Source organism: Amblyomma maculatum, chromosome 3, assembly GCF_055883805.1.
Source record: "Amblyomma maculatum isolate TAMU_Amacu chromosome 3, ASM5588380v1, whole genome shotgun sequence".
Taxonomy (NCBI): domain Eukaryota; kingdom Metazoa; phylum Arthropoda; class Arachnida; order Ixodida; family Ixodidae; genus Amblyomma; species Amblyomma maculatum.
In genome coordinates, this window is record NC_139346.1 from 212,812,812 (window position 1) to 212,829,956 (window position 17,145).

At 44.5% G+C, this 17,145-nt stretch overlaps 1 protein-coding gene across 1 annotated transcript in view; it reads left to right on the top strand.

Moving 5' to 3' along the window:
- The first annotated feature begins 15,572 nt into the window (after nucleotides 1–15,572).
- Nucleotides 15,573–17,145, top strand: part of LOC146197642 (Na(+)/citrate cotransporter-like) — a 46,856-nt gene continuing 45,283 nt past the window's right edge. Inside the window, exon 1 of the mRNA XM_084597217.1 lies at nucleotides 15,573–15,683. Coding sequence (XP_084453343.1) covers nucleotides 15,573–15,683 — 111 coding nt within the window. The remainder of the gene's footprint in view (nucleotides 15,684–17,145) is intronic.

Consider the following 17,145-nt stretch of genomic DNA (forward strand, 5'->3'; position numbering starts at 1 on the left):
GGGGGGGGGGGCGCAGTGAGTGGAGTCTTCATTTCAAGACCCCAGTGGCCTGGGCTGCCGCTCTTGCCTGAGTTACCAGCCTACGCTGGGTCTCTAGATCATAGCATTGCAGAGTGGCCTCCCACTGCGCCTCCGAATGGTGCATGTTTATGTGTGGAGGTTTGGGGCCTGTGCACCCCCATGTGACGTGGTAGGCGGTGGGCTGTTCATTGCACCAAGGGCATATGTCTGTGTAGTGTTCTGGGAACATTATGTTATATTGATGTAGGTTGGGGTAAGTATCGGTTTGGAGCTGTCTCCATTCCCGCATTTCTTGTGCATTAAGACCCTTGTGTGGAGGGGGATAAATCCTACGTTGTTCCCGTAGGTACTTAAGTCGCGCGCCGTAAGTCGCTGGGACAGGAATGCTGGTTGTGAGATCGAGATTGGTGGCCGCTCGGTTTGTGTGACTTCGAGCTAGCCTATCCGCGACCTTATTACCTTCCAATCCAGAGTGCCCCGGAACCCAAGTGATCTGATGCTTGAGCTGTGAGGTTGTAGCCAATGGGTTAGTTGTGAAGCGAGCTAATTTTTTAGGTATTCTGCCTGCAAGAAGGAGCCGACACGCCGCTTGTGAGTGAAGCTCTCGATTGGTCGCGTCTCCGTAGGTAATGGCCAGCACGATCGCCGTCACTTCCGCTGTGAATGGCAGAAAATTGGGAAGAAGATGAAGAAGAAAATTCAAAGCCAATTCAAAGTCAAGGCCTACGTAACGACTTTTCTAATAGATAAAATTCCTTACAATGAAGGCTAACCGACGCCTTAGCCACACACTTGTCCTCGGCTTTAGCAATGTAAAATGCTTCAGCCAACTCTCTGCAGAGTTGATTACCATTGTTGTAAACTACACCCGCATTATTGAAATCAGACGCACAAAGGGACGGGTCATGCTCCGACTTACACTCTCGGGATTGCACATGTAGCGCCAGATTAGAACTCGCCTTCCCTCAGAGACAGGCAGATGTCTAAATGTGCGCCTGACGGAGCACTCTTTCTCTGGGAGGGAAGGCGAGTTCTAATCTGGCGCTACATGTGCAATCCCGAGAGTGTAAGTCGGAGCATGACCCGTCCCTTTGTGCGTCTGATTTCAATAATGCGGGTGTAGTTTACAACAATGGTAATCAACTCTGCAGAGAGTTGGCTGAAGCATTTTACATTGCTAAAGCCGAGGACAAGTGTGTGGCTAAGGCGTCGGTTAGCCTTCATTGTAAGGAATTTGATCTATTAGAAAAGTCGTTACGTAGGCCTTGACTTTGAATTGGCTTTGAATTTTCTTCTTCATCTTCTTCCCAATTTTCTGCCATTCCACCGGTTGGGTTGTGCGAGTGCTTTTCGGAAGGAGTCTTCGTTGTTTTCTTCTGATCAATAAACATTCAGTTGCTAGTCCAGTCTTGTCCTGTCCTCTTCTTTCCTGTGTCTCGTCCTTTGGCTGGTTAAGTATGAACCCTTACCAACGTGCCCAGTCGTCAACCTTGTTGGTTTGCTTATGATTGTATTTTTGTTCACATTGGAAAAATGATTTTAAAGACTAGAGTATTGTTATTTTCTCATAATCGAGAATTGAAATAATGTAATTAAGAACTCGCAATAAAAAAAAAAAGCAGGATATAGAGAGTAATTTCAACCACCACTTACGTTCTCCCGTGGAATTGCCAGAAACAGCGAATCTATTCTATCTTAGGCTATCTTCAACCCTGCCAACAAGCATAAAAAGACTTTATAAGCATTGAAAAGGCCTTGGATATTGAATAAGACGATTTAGTTGAATCCAGAAAATAATAAATACAAGTTTTGACGCTTACTCCTTAAGGGGAAGCCATAAGCATTTCCATAAATTCAAAACATGCGTTCAGTTTTCTATTTATTTCTGTATTTTTGTTTACGCAATGTAATAGTTTTCCTGATATTTGTAAAGTAATTAGGATTGCTTTAAGAATATTTTCCTAAAGGTCGAAGTTGAGGTAGGTTTTCGAATTCGAATGAAAGTTGTTAATATTTTTATATTTTGGAATTCTGGTCGATTTTAAAATATTATGATGAAAGAACGGACAACTCTAGAGTTTCAAATCTTTCTGAAAATAAAAAAGAAAAACAAGGCCTGGATAATATATACAAAACAGTTCCAGTGGCAACACTTTGTTGAGTCATGCAAGAATGTTGGGCTGAATCGGCAATTTTCAGGACAAGCACTCGTTTTTATATGTATTTTTATAATTTTAGACTATATAATGCGACACTTTCTTAGTCCACAATATTTCTGAGGTACTGAGGATTCTTTAGAGGGATCTTAAACAAAATTGAAGATGATGGTTGCTTTTTAATCTGTAATCAAAGTTGCCCCTTTTTTGCTGTTTTCAAATTTCGGGCGATTTTGATGTGTTGTGGAGAACGCACCTAGCAATCTAGAGCTCCTAATTTTGTGTCAAATTAAGAACGTAACGCACAGAATAAGGGAAAAGGTTTTAGTGGAAACAACTTAAGGCATCATGCCAGTATGTAAGGTTGAAGATTAACTTTTTGTCAGCGCGCCGCTCATGAAACAAACTTTGCAATTTCTCATCAAATTAACTGCCACAACAAAACGGGCTTATAATAGTTTTTATAAAAGTAATGGTTGCATAAAATAAGTAAACAAAACCACCATCGGCGCGTTGTATTTCCTTCCGCTTTGCATTTAGGATTTTCTATCCCTAAAAGTAATCATAAAACTAATTCTTATCAATACCAACAACAAAACATTAAAAACAAAAACGGAAATATCCCCAACGCTTGCCTTCGGTTTGTAGCGTGTTGGCTCCGTTAATATATATATATATATATATATATATATATATATATATATATATATATATATATATATATATATATATATATATATATATATATATATATATATATATATATATAATTGTAAGGTAACGCGAAGGTCGGACTTGGGGGATCAGGTTTTATTGCAGACCTGAAGCCTTGGTCACACACTACAGCCAAACACACACCGCGATGACGATGGGTATCTACAAGAGGGAGCAGGATGAAGATGAAGCAGCACGTTCAGCCGTGTGGAAGATGAAGCGCCATACAGTGCTCACTCTATTTCGCTCGCGCAGTTGAAGCGGCCAGCCTGGCCGCAATTAGTCCGCAGGATTGCGCCGAATAAAAGGCTTCATACGTGAAACATGGATAACTTCAGTGCCACGGTAACGACTGTACGGAGGAGGGTAAACAGGGGAGACGCGATAGTTGACAGGGGAGGTTTTTGCAAGAACTGTGTAAGGACCAATGTAACGGTGTTGTAACTTGTCACAAAGGCCAGGAGTGCGTAATGGGGTCCAAAGTAACACCTCGTCGCAGGGACGGAACGAAACTTGGCGATGGGTTGCATCATAGCGGCACTTGCGGTCTTCCTGGCTAGCTTCCGTGTTGACGCGAGCTGAGCCGGCGAGATTTGGCCACTCGGGAAAGGAACTGGTCAGGAAGAGAGGATGAGGAACTGGCATGTGTAGAAAGGAAAGAGGCATCAAGAAAGGTAGCGGGAGAACGGCCGTAAACAAGGAAAAACGGGGTGTAACGCGTGGTCCGCTGTACAGCCGTATTGTAGGCGAACGTAACAAAAGGAAGTATTGCATCCTAGTTTCGATGGTCCTGGTCGACGTACATAGACATGTCAGAAAGCGTGCGGTGGAACCGCTCAGTCAACCCATTGGTCTGCGGGTGATAGCTGGAGGTCAAGTGATGTGCGGTTGAGGCCTCAAGAACTTCGGCTACAACCGTCGACAGAAATGTCCGACCACGATCGCTGAGAAGCACTTGAGGGCCCCCAGGCGCAGTACGAGCGATTCCAAAAAGAAGGTCGCAACTTCATGTGCTGAGCTATTAGGCAGGGCAGTGGTCTCAGCGTAGCGTGTTAGGTGGTCGACGGCGGTGACGATCCAGCGATTACCTCGTGCGGACAATGGAGGAGGCACGTATAAGTCTATGCCAACAAAAGCGAAAGGAGTAGCAGGGCAAGGTAGCGGCTGTAGTAGGCCAGCAGGAGAAGTGGGCCGTTTGCGGCGCTGGCATGGCAGACAAGAGGCGACGTATTTTGCCACGCTTGAGGCGAGGCCTGGCCAGAAGAAACGGGTTTTCACGCGGTGGTAAGTTTTAAGAAAGCCTAAGTGACCGGCTGTAGCATCATCGTGGAAAGCCGCTAGGATACGGGTGCAAAGCGCTCTCGGAATAACGGGGACCCAACGGGTGCCTTCAGAGCAATAAATATAACAGGAGAGCACGCCGTTGTCAAGTTTGAACTTTTGGAGTTGTCTGCGCATCCTATAGCGGTAGGAGGGTGAGAAGCACCGGTGAGAAGGTTGATTAGGGAAAGACAATAGGGATCTGCTAGCTGGTGTGAAATAATGGCGTAGCGATTTGGAGCAGCGGTAGGAGTAGCACAGGTGATGTTTGGAGCTCTGGACGACATTGGGACGTCGAGGATGCACGCAGGAAGGCGCGAAGAAGCACTATAGGTGGTGATTCTGGGAGCGGGCAACGGGAAAAAGCATCGGCATCTCGATGTTTGCGACCCGATTTGTATGTGACATCGAAGTGGTATTCCTGCAAACGCAGAATCCGACGGCCCAGGCGTCCAGTCAAATTTTTGAGGGTTGATAACCAACACAGAGCGTGGTGATCGGTAACGATCGTGAAATGGCGGCCGTAGAGGTAGGGGCGGAATTTCTGAACTCCCCAAACGACGGCGAGGCACTCTTGCTCAGTGATGGTGTAGTTGCGTTCCGCTGGTGTTAGAGTTCTACTGGCAAAAGCAATTACCTTTTCCCGAGTAGCGGTATCACGTTGCAGAAGTACGGCGCCGATACCGAGGCTGCTGGCATCGGTGTGGAGAATGGTAGCAGCAGTGTCGTCGAATTGAGCGAGAACAGGGTCCGAAGTGAGGGCATTCTTCAGGGTTTGAAAAACTTTTTCGCATTCTTCGGACCAATTGAAAGTAGTACAGTCGGTAAGGAGGCGGTAGAGCGGTGCAGCAATGGTAGCGAAATTGCGAATGAAACGGCGAAAGTATGAAGATAGGCCAAGGAAACTGCGTAGATCCTTAGTCCGCTGAGGGCGTGCAAAGTTCAAAACTGCAGCAAGCTTGTCAGGGTCGGGCCGAATGCCATCGCGGCTGACGAGGTGGCCCAGGATCTTGATTTCTTTCTTGGAGAAATTACACTTTTTTGTGTTCAGCTGGAGACCGGCGAATGTCAGGCACGCTAATACTTGATCAAGGCGGCATAAATGATCAGAAAAAGTCGCAGAGAAAATAACTATGTCGTCCAGGTAGCACAAGCATGTTTTCCACTTAAGTCCTCTAAGAACAGTGTCAATCATGCGCTCAAACGTAGCGGGGGCATTACAAAGTCCAAAAGGCATGACATTTATTTTATTCAGTTTTATTCAGTGATTGTGTGGGCAATACATGGTACTGCCCGTGGGGCAGGACAAAAGGAGGTAATTAGTCTCCTGACGAGGTCCTGGCCCCACTGGGCACAACAGCAGCAGGTACAAAGTACCGGCAATGCACATGCAACTACATATAACAATCTTCACCGTATATGAAACAAAAACACATGAAACAAAAACACCGAGTTAAAAACTATCACCGCAGTACAAAATACGCATTCAGACACGTGCCAATAACAAAACATAAAGAAATGTAACAACAGTTATGAAACTCTGGAACAATGTAAAGGAATAGCACAATACATTTCGATTTCGCATCTACTTTAGTCATGTATTTGGTTTTCTATTGAAGTGAAAAGAGGTTTTATTCTCCGTTTGAAAGTTGGCAGACTTCTACTTGTTCTTGCGATATCAAGTATGTCTGGGTAATTATTACATAGTTTCATGATTTGATGATCAATTGTCTGTTTAGCATAATTAGTCCGCGGTTTATCTACAACAATGAAAGTCCTCCGCAGATTGTGACCAGTATCCCTATTTAGATAATGACTAGAAAATCTATTATAATTGCTCGACACTTCAGAAAATACGTACACAGATAATTTCTGCTTGTATATATCGTGGAAAGGTAGGATATTATGTGTTGCCATGAACGTTACGGTGTCTAAACTTTCCTTATATAATGCTCTAATGGCCCTCCGCTGCAGGGCAAATAGTCTGTCATTATCAGTCTTAACTCCGGTACCCCATACTAAACAACAGTAATTAAAGAGAGAGTGTATTAGTGAGAAATAGAGCTGCTTTTTGAGCCTGACAGGGATAAGATTTCGAAGGCGGCTTAACATTCCAATACATCTTGCTACTTTCATTCTTACATTTCCCACATGGTGGGACCATGTTAGGTTTGACTGGAAAGTAACACCTAAGAATGTATGACAATCTACACGCTCAAGCAAAGCATCATTATAGTACAGGTTCACATTGTTGAGAATGGGCTTGTTTTTTGCAGAAAATATCATATATTTTGTTTTGCTAGTATTTATTTGAAGCTTGTTTGTATGTACCCATAAACCAAGGTCATTCAGCCATGCGTTCGACGTGGTCTCAAGTTCCTCAAGGCTCTGCCCAGAAAAAAAGACACTTGTGTCGTCAGCGTACAGCAACACCTCACCCGCAGTTGAAATGTTAATTATATCATTTATATACAGTATGAATAACAACGGGCCGAGTATAGAGCCCTGAGGGACGCCGTATTTAATGTTTTCTTTTCCTGACGTAATACCATGTATGGAAATAAACTGAGCCCTCGAGTGTAAATAACTCCGTATAAGACTTTGTGCTGTGCCTCTAAAACCGTATGCCTCAAGCTTACTGAACAAGATATGGTGTTGTATAGAATCAAATGCCTTACGAAAGTCTAGGTAGATTCCAACTGTAAATAACTTGGCTTCGATGTTACGGATGATTTTATCTTTAATATGCAGCAGGGCCATTTCGGTCGATTTCCCCTTCTGAAATCCGTACTGCTGTTCAACTATCACTTTCCTTGACGATAAAAAAGTGCTAAATCGTTTATATAGGATTCGCTCTGCAACTTTGGAGAACAGTGACAACACTGAGATTGGCCTGTAATTGTTTAGCTGATTGTATTTACCACCTTTGTGTATTAGAGTAACGCGAGCAATTTTCAGTTGTTGTGGGAAGATACCAAGGGCTAGCATTTGATTGAAAATATGAGATAGGGGCTTTGCTATGTCATCTGCAACTGCCTTAATCGGTAGGGCTTTAATATCATCTTCACCAGCAGCCGATTTGTTGTCAAGGGAATTCAAAATAGAAATAACTTCATCCTCAGATGTAGGAACAAGAAATAGACTGTCCTTTACGACATTATTAATATAACTTAAAGGGTTACACTCTGGTTGGTTACCTGGCACGATCATTGAAGCTCCGACATTTATGAAATAATTGTTAAACAGACTGGCTAACGATTCGCGGGAGTATGTTCTTCCATTAATTTCCAGTTCTAATGGTAAGTCAGCCGTCGGGGCGTTGGTCAACTCACGAAAAACTTTCCATGTTCTGCTACTACTTTGGGTAGAGTTCTCAAACTTACGTTGAAAAAATGCAAATTTGGCTTTTTTTAAATCTGAATTTAACCTATTCCTGAAGCGTTTGAATTCATGCAGTAGTTCGACTTCACGCGTTTTTAGAAAAAGGCTGAACATTTTTTCCTTCTGTTTGATGCGCTTATAAAGATCCTTAGTTATCCATGGTTTCCGGGCTTTTTTGTGCTGAAGTATCGTTGATAACGGAAAGGCAATATTATAGAAATGCTGTAGTGTAGAAATGAATGCATCATATGACTTAGAGGGATCGCTTTCAGCGTACACGTTTGTCCATTTTGAAGTAGCCACCAAAGACATGAATAAACTAACACTATGGTTGTTAATGTGTCTTTTAGTGTGTTTTATACTTTGAGAGTTGCTTTCTATGGGAAGTGCTGCAAATATGGATAAATGATCACTTATATCCGAACACAGGACACCGGATTAAGTTGTCTCCTTAGGAACGTTTGTGAAACAAAGATCAATCAGCGTGCTTGAATGCATTGTTACCCTAGTGGCTTCGGTGATTAAATTTTCACAACCATTTGCAAGCATGACTTCTAGAAGTTGGTATTTTGGTTGCTCAGCTGAAAAAAGGTCAACATTGAAATCACCAATGACAACAACGTTCCATTTTTTGGCGTTTACTAAAACCAATATTCTCTCAACAAAGCTAAGAAAGTTTTGAAGAATGCCATGGGGAGGCCGGTAGAGTGCAAGAACTAGTACATTGTGACACACAATCGCAACTGTTTCAAAATCATTGGTCACGCATGTGAAATCTGGCAAGCATTCAAACTGATGATGCTTCCGTACATAAATAGATACGCCCCCACCGCGCCTTTCCGCACGATAAACAGAAACGTGTCTATAATCACAAAAACTGACTACTTCTGAGCTATCGCAAAACCAGGTTTCTGAAAAAACCAAAAAGTCAAACGCACAATCCAAAACCGATAGATATGCTTCGATTTCCACATGTTTGTTTCGGAGACTTCTTGCGTTCATATGAAAGAGAGAAACGTGCTTATTGCGCAAACAATTTTCACTGTTCAGTAATCTTTTAAAAGTTTCAGTAGTGTACGTGGCCATAACTTAAATTCGGATGTCACAGTGAGCTTGAACTGAGCGCTAGACAATCTTTTCGAATTCGTAAAGCCCGTCGGGAGTAGCGACTGCGGTTTTTCCTTTGTCGGCTTCGTGCATCCGAATCTGCCAGTAACCGGAACGCAAATTCAACGTGGAGAAATATTCGGCGCCCTGAAGACAGTCGAGGGAGTCGTCAATTCGTGGCATAGGGTAAACATCTTTGCGAGTGACTTTGTTAAGTGCGCGGTAATCAACGCAAAAACGCACGGACCCATCCTTTCTTTTTTACCAAGACGACCGGAGATGACCATGGGCTAGCTGAGGGTCGAATAATGTCTCGTCGGAGCATATCATTCACATTATCTTCTATGATTTTACGTTCTGATAAGGAAACACGGTAAGGGCGGCGGCTAACAATAGAAGTACCTTCTGTGATAATGCGGTGCTGTGCAGAAGAAGTTCGGCCCAAGGTCGGAGAAGTGACATCAAAGGAGGCTTGGTGTTTTCGAAGTAATTCCTGCAAAACTTGGCGATGAGTCGCAGGAAGGTCAGGATTGATTGTGCCAAAGAGAACACAGAGAGAGGCATCGGAAGAAGTTGCTGGTGAGGAAGAGGGGGTGGTAAGGGTGGTGAGGGTGGTGAGGGACACCGGGTGAATATCCAGGGCACAAGGAAAACATGTCGCTTTAGTCAGCACAATGGGCTCTGGGGAGGTGTTCGAAGCAGTGGCAAACGCTGTGCCATGCTCAATCCGAACAAGACTTGGTGGTAGCGCGATTCCACTGGTTAGATGGCGATCAGAAGGCATGATTAGCACATCTCCGTTATCAATGTCAGTAGAAGAAGTTGTTCGCATCCAGGGGGCAACACTGAGTCAGTAGCGGCAAGCAGGCGATGACGGGGCTCGGGAGGTTCAGAAGACAGATCGCTCTCGTTCATGTAAATGACCCTAGCTGTCACGACACGAAATGCTGGCTGATGCGGCAGACAGAAAATTCCAGCCTAAAATAATTGGGTGAGCGCACGGTGACATCACGGCACATTGTACATGGTGGCGGACGCCGTCAACAAAAATCGCACAGTACACTTAGCAAAAGGCCGAATTATTGCACCATTAGCTCCACGGAGTTCAGGTCCATCGTAAGGCGTTTTCACTTTTCGCAAGCGGGAGCGCAAGTCAGTGTGTATCACAGAAACAGCGGCGCCCATGTCAACCAAAGCCTCAACAAATAAACCTTCAACCCAAACTAAAATAATATTCCAGGGACGTTCCGGAGGATTTTCGGGATGGCCGAAGAGTGCAGTTTTCCCTCCTAAAACTGCAGTGGTCAGTTTTCCGATAGGCGGGGGGTCGTCAGAGAAGCTTGACGGAGAGGCGAGGTTGAGCGGAGAAAAGGCGAAGGAGAACGGCGTCTTGAAGGCCTGTAACCCCCAGGTAGAGCGGAGCTTTCTGGCGGGGGTGATGAACGTCGGGGATAATCAGGGAATGAACGGTGGTTAGAACCGGAGAAGCGAGGAGGGTAGTCTGCTTCAAATGAGTCGTAGCCGCGGCGTTCATTCTGGAGCCTGCGGCGACAGAAGCGGGAAATATGGCCTCGGTACCCGCAGTAATAACAAACAGGGCGGGCTGGGCGCCAGATGGGGTAGTATGTCGGCGCCGCGGTAGGTGGTGCCAATGCGGCAACATGAGCAGTGGTAGGCGCCAGTGACGTAGGCGCTCCAACTGCAGGCGGCAAGGACGTGACTTGGGCGTACGTTGGCACATGCCAGATGGTAAGAGCGACCGGTGTTGGGGAGGAAAAGGTCATTGAGGCCAGCTCTTCTTTGACAATGCTACGCAGGCCGGCACTTGGAGGATGTGGCTCAGATGCAGGGCGGCACAAATTACCTTGAGCCGAGAGCTCTTCACGAATTAATCCGCATATAAGCGCACGGAGGTCAGCGTCGGCAGTGAAACCAAATGAAGGGGAATCAGGCTGCAGGCGTATTGACTGTAGTTCGTCAAGGCGTTGACGAACTACGCGAAGGCGTCGATCGCGGTAGGGTTCTGCACGGCCAGGGCGTTATAGGCGAGTGGCCCATTACCTTTAAGGACGTGCCGAACCCGCTCGGCCTCTGGCATGGTGTCATTTATGCGCCGACAAAGTGCAAGAACATCTTCTATATAAGAGGTATAGGTCTCATTGGACCGCTGAAGTCGGGCTTCTAGCTTCTTCTTAGCGGACTCCGTGCGAACAGTAGGAGCGCAGAATATCTGGCGTAACTTTTGTTTAAAGGTATAGCCCAGTCCGGAATCGTCGATTCATGATTTAGGAACCACGTTTTGGCCACATCCGTCAAATGAAAATACACATTAATTAGTTTAAGAGAATCGCCCCACCGGTTGAAAGCACTGACCCGGTCGTAGCTGTCGAGCCAGTCATCAGCGTCGTCGCCGCGGAGACCGGCGAATATCTGCGGGTCATGCTGACGGCTACTGACAGTCCAAGTGGCAAGGGGAGCTGGACCGAGTTGGTAGAAGCCGGAATAGCGGAGCGGCCCTCTTGAGTCATGACGATGGTGGTCGGGGTCAAACGGCGGCCAGAACGGAGCTCCAGGTGGATGCAGGTGACGAAGCAGCGGGGAAATCAAGGCGCACCTCCACCACGTGTAAGGTAACGCGAAGGTCGGACTTGGGGAATCAGGTTTTATTGCAGACCTGAAGCCTTGGTCGCACACTGCAGCCAAACACACTCCGCGATGACGGTGGGTATCTGCAAGAGGGAGCAGAAAATGTATATATATATGAGTAATGTGTCTGATCGTACTTCCTCTTCTAAAGGAGCTACCAGGTTCAGCAGCTGCTGCCAGTGCGGCCCTGTATTGTGACCTCGTGGCGTCACACAGCTGCCGACCAATCAATGATCGGTCATGGAACTCAATGACAAGCTCAACTTTTCGTTCACAGCGTCAGTGCCGATGCCAGCAGTAAACGTCGGATTTTCTGAACTATGGGGACTTGAACGCTGCCGCACTAATAATTTTATTAGTGCGCGGCATGATTTTCTTATCTTAAGTCATAATTTTCGAAGACATTAATAGGACGAGTAATTTATTGAAACAAACTCTACACTATGTATAAACCTCTTGTAATCCTGCTAGGTGAACTTCAGCATTTAGATGTGTGCTTATGCAAGGAAATGATTTTTAAGAGTATGTGGCGTCATGCACAGACTTTATACTTTCCGGAATTTAACAGAAAAATATCTGCAAGCATACGCCTGGAAAAAAAATATTGAATCAGTTAAAGTCGAAATTCAGGTCGCAAAACTTGCCTCTCCCTTTCATTTCAAGCGTTCAGAAGGCAATCATAACAAGGCGGTATTTTAAATTCAAGTCGACGGCAATATTTCCGCATGGCTTTTCTTTCTCTTTCAAAAAGCACTGTGGTATTGCCGACCACCTATACTTGATTCTAGAAATGTTTGTGTCATTAGTAGCCAGTTTTACTGGTTGGTACGTAGAATCATTATAAAAATCTCGGATTCGGCGAAGCTCACGGACAAAAGGATTGGCCTTTTTAGCGGAAATTACTGTACGACTCTCACGAGGAGCTGTGAAGAACTGCGGCACAAGTTAAACAGTATAACTTATTAGGTCCTAAACAAACAACCTTATTTACAGAGCTCTCCATGCTGGCTCCTTTTTCAGGCTTTTAGTTACACCGGAAGACACTTCTGTTTAACTTGTTAGGTCCTAAACAAACAGCCCTTTTTTACAGACCTCTCCATGATGGCTCCTTTTTCAGGCTTTTAGTTGCACCGGAAGACACTTCTGCCGGATTTTGCCTTTTCTCAAGAGCATTGAGGCCGTAAGAGAGAGGAGACAAAAACTGAGGGCACTTGTGCAGACACTGGAATATTCGCAAAATGCTTTTGAAAACGACCTTTCAGGCACTCTGTACTGATGGTTTCTATTGTTTTATATAATTCTAATTAGATTAGCTGCAGGTTCCAGGTGGCCTGTAAGAGGAACAAACCGCTAGATTAATAAACAAAATGCGTTAACAATAGGTGCCTGAAAATTACAAGAATAAACGCGAATAATTTAGCGTACTCATAGCCATTTTTTTTCTAGTTGAAAATAATATTTTACATTTGATCAGACTTAGGGCCGCTTCTCTCCTTAGTCAGCTAGTCCGTTTATCAAAAAGCAGCAAGCCAGAGCAGCCATAATTTTACACTGCGTTTCACGCAGACATATTTATAAACCTGCAAAATGTCTGGCTTATATTTTTTAAATGCTTACATTCGCGCAAATGTGTACATCGGCAGCCTCGCATCGGCTCCAGTCGTTTTGCCAGCAGACTTGTGTCTTCGGATACTTATGGCCACCATTATTCCCTAAAGGACGAAAGACAACCCAGAGCGTATAAAGCGGCCTCCTGCAGTTTGACACAGGAGCTAGCAAAGATCACAATATAAAATTATTAAAATTATGGCAGCTCTAAAACGCTCTAAAAAAGGTCCCAATTAGGCAAGATTTACTGACATTACAAGACTGAAAACAATATTTTGAAAGAATAAAAAATTAAGGGGTGCGAAGTAGAGTCTGTAGTTTCCCAATAAACAAAAATCGGATGTATATTGCTACTACGCATGACGTTGAATGCGGAGGGAATAATTACACCACTTTATTCCGACGATCAAGCAACAGCATATAAAATATGAAGTAAATATAAGAACTTGACCAGCTTCCTCATCGTATAGCGACATGTAAATTGAAGGAAAACACTTTCATCCCGAAGAGCGTTATTGCTCATCGCTGTTCAAATATGACTTATTTCACATCCGCTGAGGGACGTTTTCAGTACTTACAAATCCCTGTCGCCTTAATGCACGCGTTTATTGTGCTCCCAAAAACTCCCAGAAGGCCAATTTTAATGAATACTTGTCGGCTTTTAAAACGTCGCCTGCGCCGCTCCAACGTAATCTTGCACTGAAACCGTGGAGTGGCACCCACCTGTACTCAAGCAATGCTCGGCATCGTAGCTTGGGTCCGCAGAACAATTGTGACGGATACTGCGTCTTTCCTTTCCTGTGAACCAACATTATTATTATTATTATTATTATTATTATTATTATTATTATTATTATTATTATTATTATTATTATTATTATTATTATTATTATTATTATTATTATTATTATTATTATTATTATTATTATTATTATTATTATTATTATTATTCAGAAATGGAGACGATGCAGACAGCCAGGTGGTTCAGTCTGAGCTGCTTTTGGAGAGGAATGAGTAGAAATACAAGATAGTTCTGCAACTTCAAACGCGAACTTTGAAACGAACATCAATACAGGATGATAGGTAACTCGGAGCTAGAACGTCGTGATGCGCGACATCCAGCGCCGATTCTCCAATGAGCAAACATGCAGCGGTGAACACCTGTGTGGAGCCTTCAGGGGCTGCGGTTGAGCTAGCCGCAACACCATGCGTCTTTTGTCGTTTCAGAGCAAGCAGGTGTGAGGCTGGAGTGAAGGTGTGGTTTATTTATTTCAGACATGGTATAGGAAGACAGCTCTTCCGCAGGTGATTTAACCGCACTCGGAGCCACCAGTTGCGTGCTATTGACGTCATTTACTGGATGATACGTATGATGGTCAGGACTAAGCAGGTATAAAGCAATTTAGCTCCATTCAAGGACATACCGCATCTCCCGAGCCTTCAACGCCTAAGTGAGGACTGAAGAAACTGTCTCGGTAAGTTCTCTACGCCTAAATAAGCTTGTACTTTGGAAGCTTGCGTAAAAAAATAAAAAAAAAAATTAGCTTGTGGGCGACAGTTCAATCATTGGTTTTATATTTTTCTCTCTATGTTTATCGAATGTATTTGGGCGTCGTGTTTCATTATTTCTTTTTACGCAGCGCGCGCCACGTACCAAACAGAACCAAAACTTAATAATTTGCTAATATCGTGCTTTCAAAGCATCGGCTCCACTGTCATCTTTGTCAGAGAGAGATGAGGCAACCAGTATAACCAGTGTAGAACGGCCAGCGTTTTGGCATTGGCATTGTCCTTAGTACTTTGCTGGAGCATGGTGGTGTCTGTATTTCAGACTGCATTTTCTTCTTTATTTTTACGGATATAGTCATGGTCTTCGTAAATAGATATTCAGCGCTGCACAAAGACACGGACACTGGAAGAAAACACAAGACGGGCGCTGTCATGCTTCAGCAACTAGCCCAGCAACGCGTTTTGTTAAGCGAATAATCATGTCACTGGAATAAAATGACGATAAATCAGTGCAATCTCACCACCAAATGCATGCATTCCAAGTGCATTTGTTTTGACTGTAACACATTTCTTCGCGCACGAAAGATCGTACCACAGTTGGTGACATTCCTTGTATTTGGTAACCCTTCTTCATTCGCCGAGAAGGTAGCAAAAAAGGTGAGTCACAACTAAAAGATGCGAGCAGGGCGATGACAGCTACGAACACTTCTAATTCGCCCTTTGCCCAGCGGTTCACAACAAGAAAGCCGCCTTTCATTTGCACGTGTGCCGGTTGGTGATGTTAGAGCTCGCAAATACCAGTAAAGTAAGTACGCTAGGGCACGTGCACCTTTTATCCGTATCAGTGCCACGGAGCTCGTCGTTCGGTCAAAGCACCTTTCTTTACGGTTATGGTCGCGACTGTTTCTATCACCAACGGGATCACGTCGGCTCCCTCTCCTGACATCAGCGTCTTCGGGCGCTATAACCCGAGGAACGTTTGCACACCACCAAATTTGGTGTGCAGCTCGCAACTGAACACTCCTGTTAGCCCCATGCAGTATAGCGCATGCAGAGGCCAGACGCTCACGGCGATTCTTTCGGGCCCGCAGAACTCGTCACAGGGCGACGATGGCGACCTTGCAGAAGAATGTGATCCTGGTACTGCGACATTGGAGAAGAGTCCTCATGATCGCCATCCCATTGCTGCTGCTTCCGTTACTGTCGATGGAAGACTACATGGTGAGTGCAGCGTATCTTCTACTTAGCTGGAACAATTATTATATTTTTTTAAACCTTTGAGTTTTACAATGTCGAATATGATGAGGTAAATTTAAGCACAGAAAACTAAGTTGTATGAACAGGCTTAGGGTAAGTTTCCGCATTTGCTAGGTTATATCACTGTTCGGAAACTTCGTGGAAAGGTTAATTCGCGACGCGACAGCTTGAAACGTCCTGCTCTCCAGAAAATCCTCCATCGGTATTATGAGCGAGAAATCATGAACATGCTTTTGGCAGGTGGTAAGTGGCAGTTGCCAGGTGATGGCCGGGCACTGACTGGTGGATAGGGTGTGTGATGACGTGGGACAAGGAGCTGCCAACTGTATAGGGCAGCTGCTTTGAGATGGGAGATAGCAGGTTTCCAGGCACTCCACTGCTAGGATACGCAGGATCTCGTATACGGTACGTCTAGGGGAACCCAGGCTTCAAACAACACACACACACACACACACACACACACACACACACACACACACACACACACACACACACACACACACACACACACACACACACACACACACACACACACACACACACACACACACACACACACACACACACACACACACACACACACACACACACACACACACACACACACACACACACACACACACACACACACACACACACACACACACACACACACACACACACACACACACACACACACACACACACACACACACATAAATATATATATATATGAAGGAAAGAAGCCAACAGTCGGCGAGGCCAAGGAAAGCGTTGGGGATGGTACTTTATGTCTTTTTTTTATGTTTACTTGGATAATCACAGAGATTAGTAATGTAATCTGTTTAGGGGAAATAGAATTAAACACAAAGTAGAAGAAAAAACAACGTGCCGATGATGGGAACCGAACCCACGACCTCCGAATAACGCGTCCGGTGCTCTTCCAACTGAGCTACATCGGCCGCTGTCCCCCCTGCTACTTTCTTGGGTATTTATGTTGTCTGTATACGAACCTTGAGAGTGTTCAACAGCGCCGCCCTCAAGGTTCGTATACAGACAACATTAATACCCAAGAAAGTAGCAGGGGGGACAGCGGCCGATGTAGCTTAGTTGGAAGAGCACCGGACGCGTTATTCGGAGGTCGTGGGTTCGGTTCCCACCATCGGCACGTTGTTTTTTCTTCTACTTTGTGTTTAATTCTATTTCCCCTAAACAGATTACATTACTAATCTCTGTGATTATCCAAGTAAACATAAAAAAAGACATAAAGTACCATCCCCAACGCTTTCCTTGGCCTCGCCGACTGTTGGCTTCTTTCCTTCATGTATTATAACGAGCACCCTCATTTCCCCTTATATATATATATATATATATATATATATATATATATATATATATATATATATATATATATATATATATATATATATATATATATATATATATA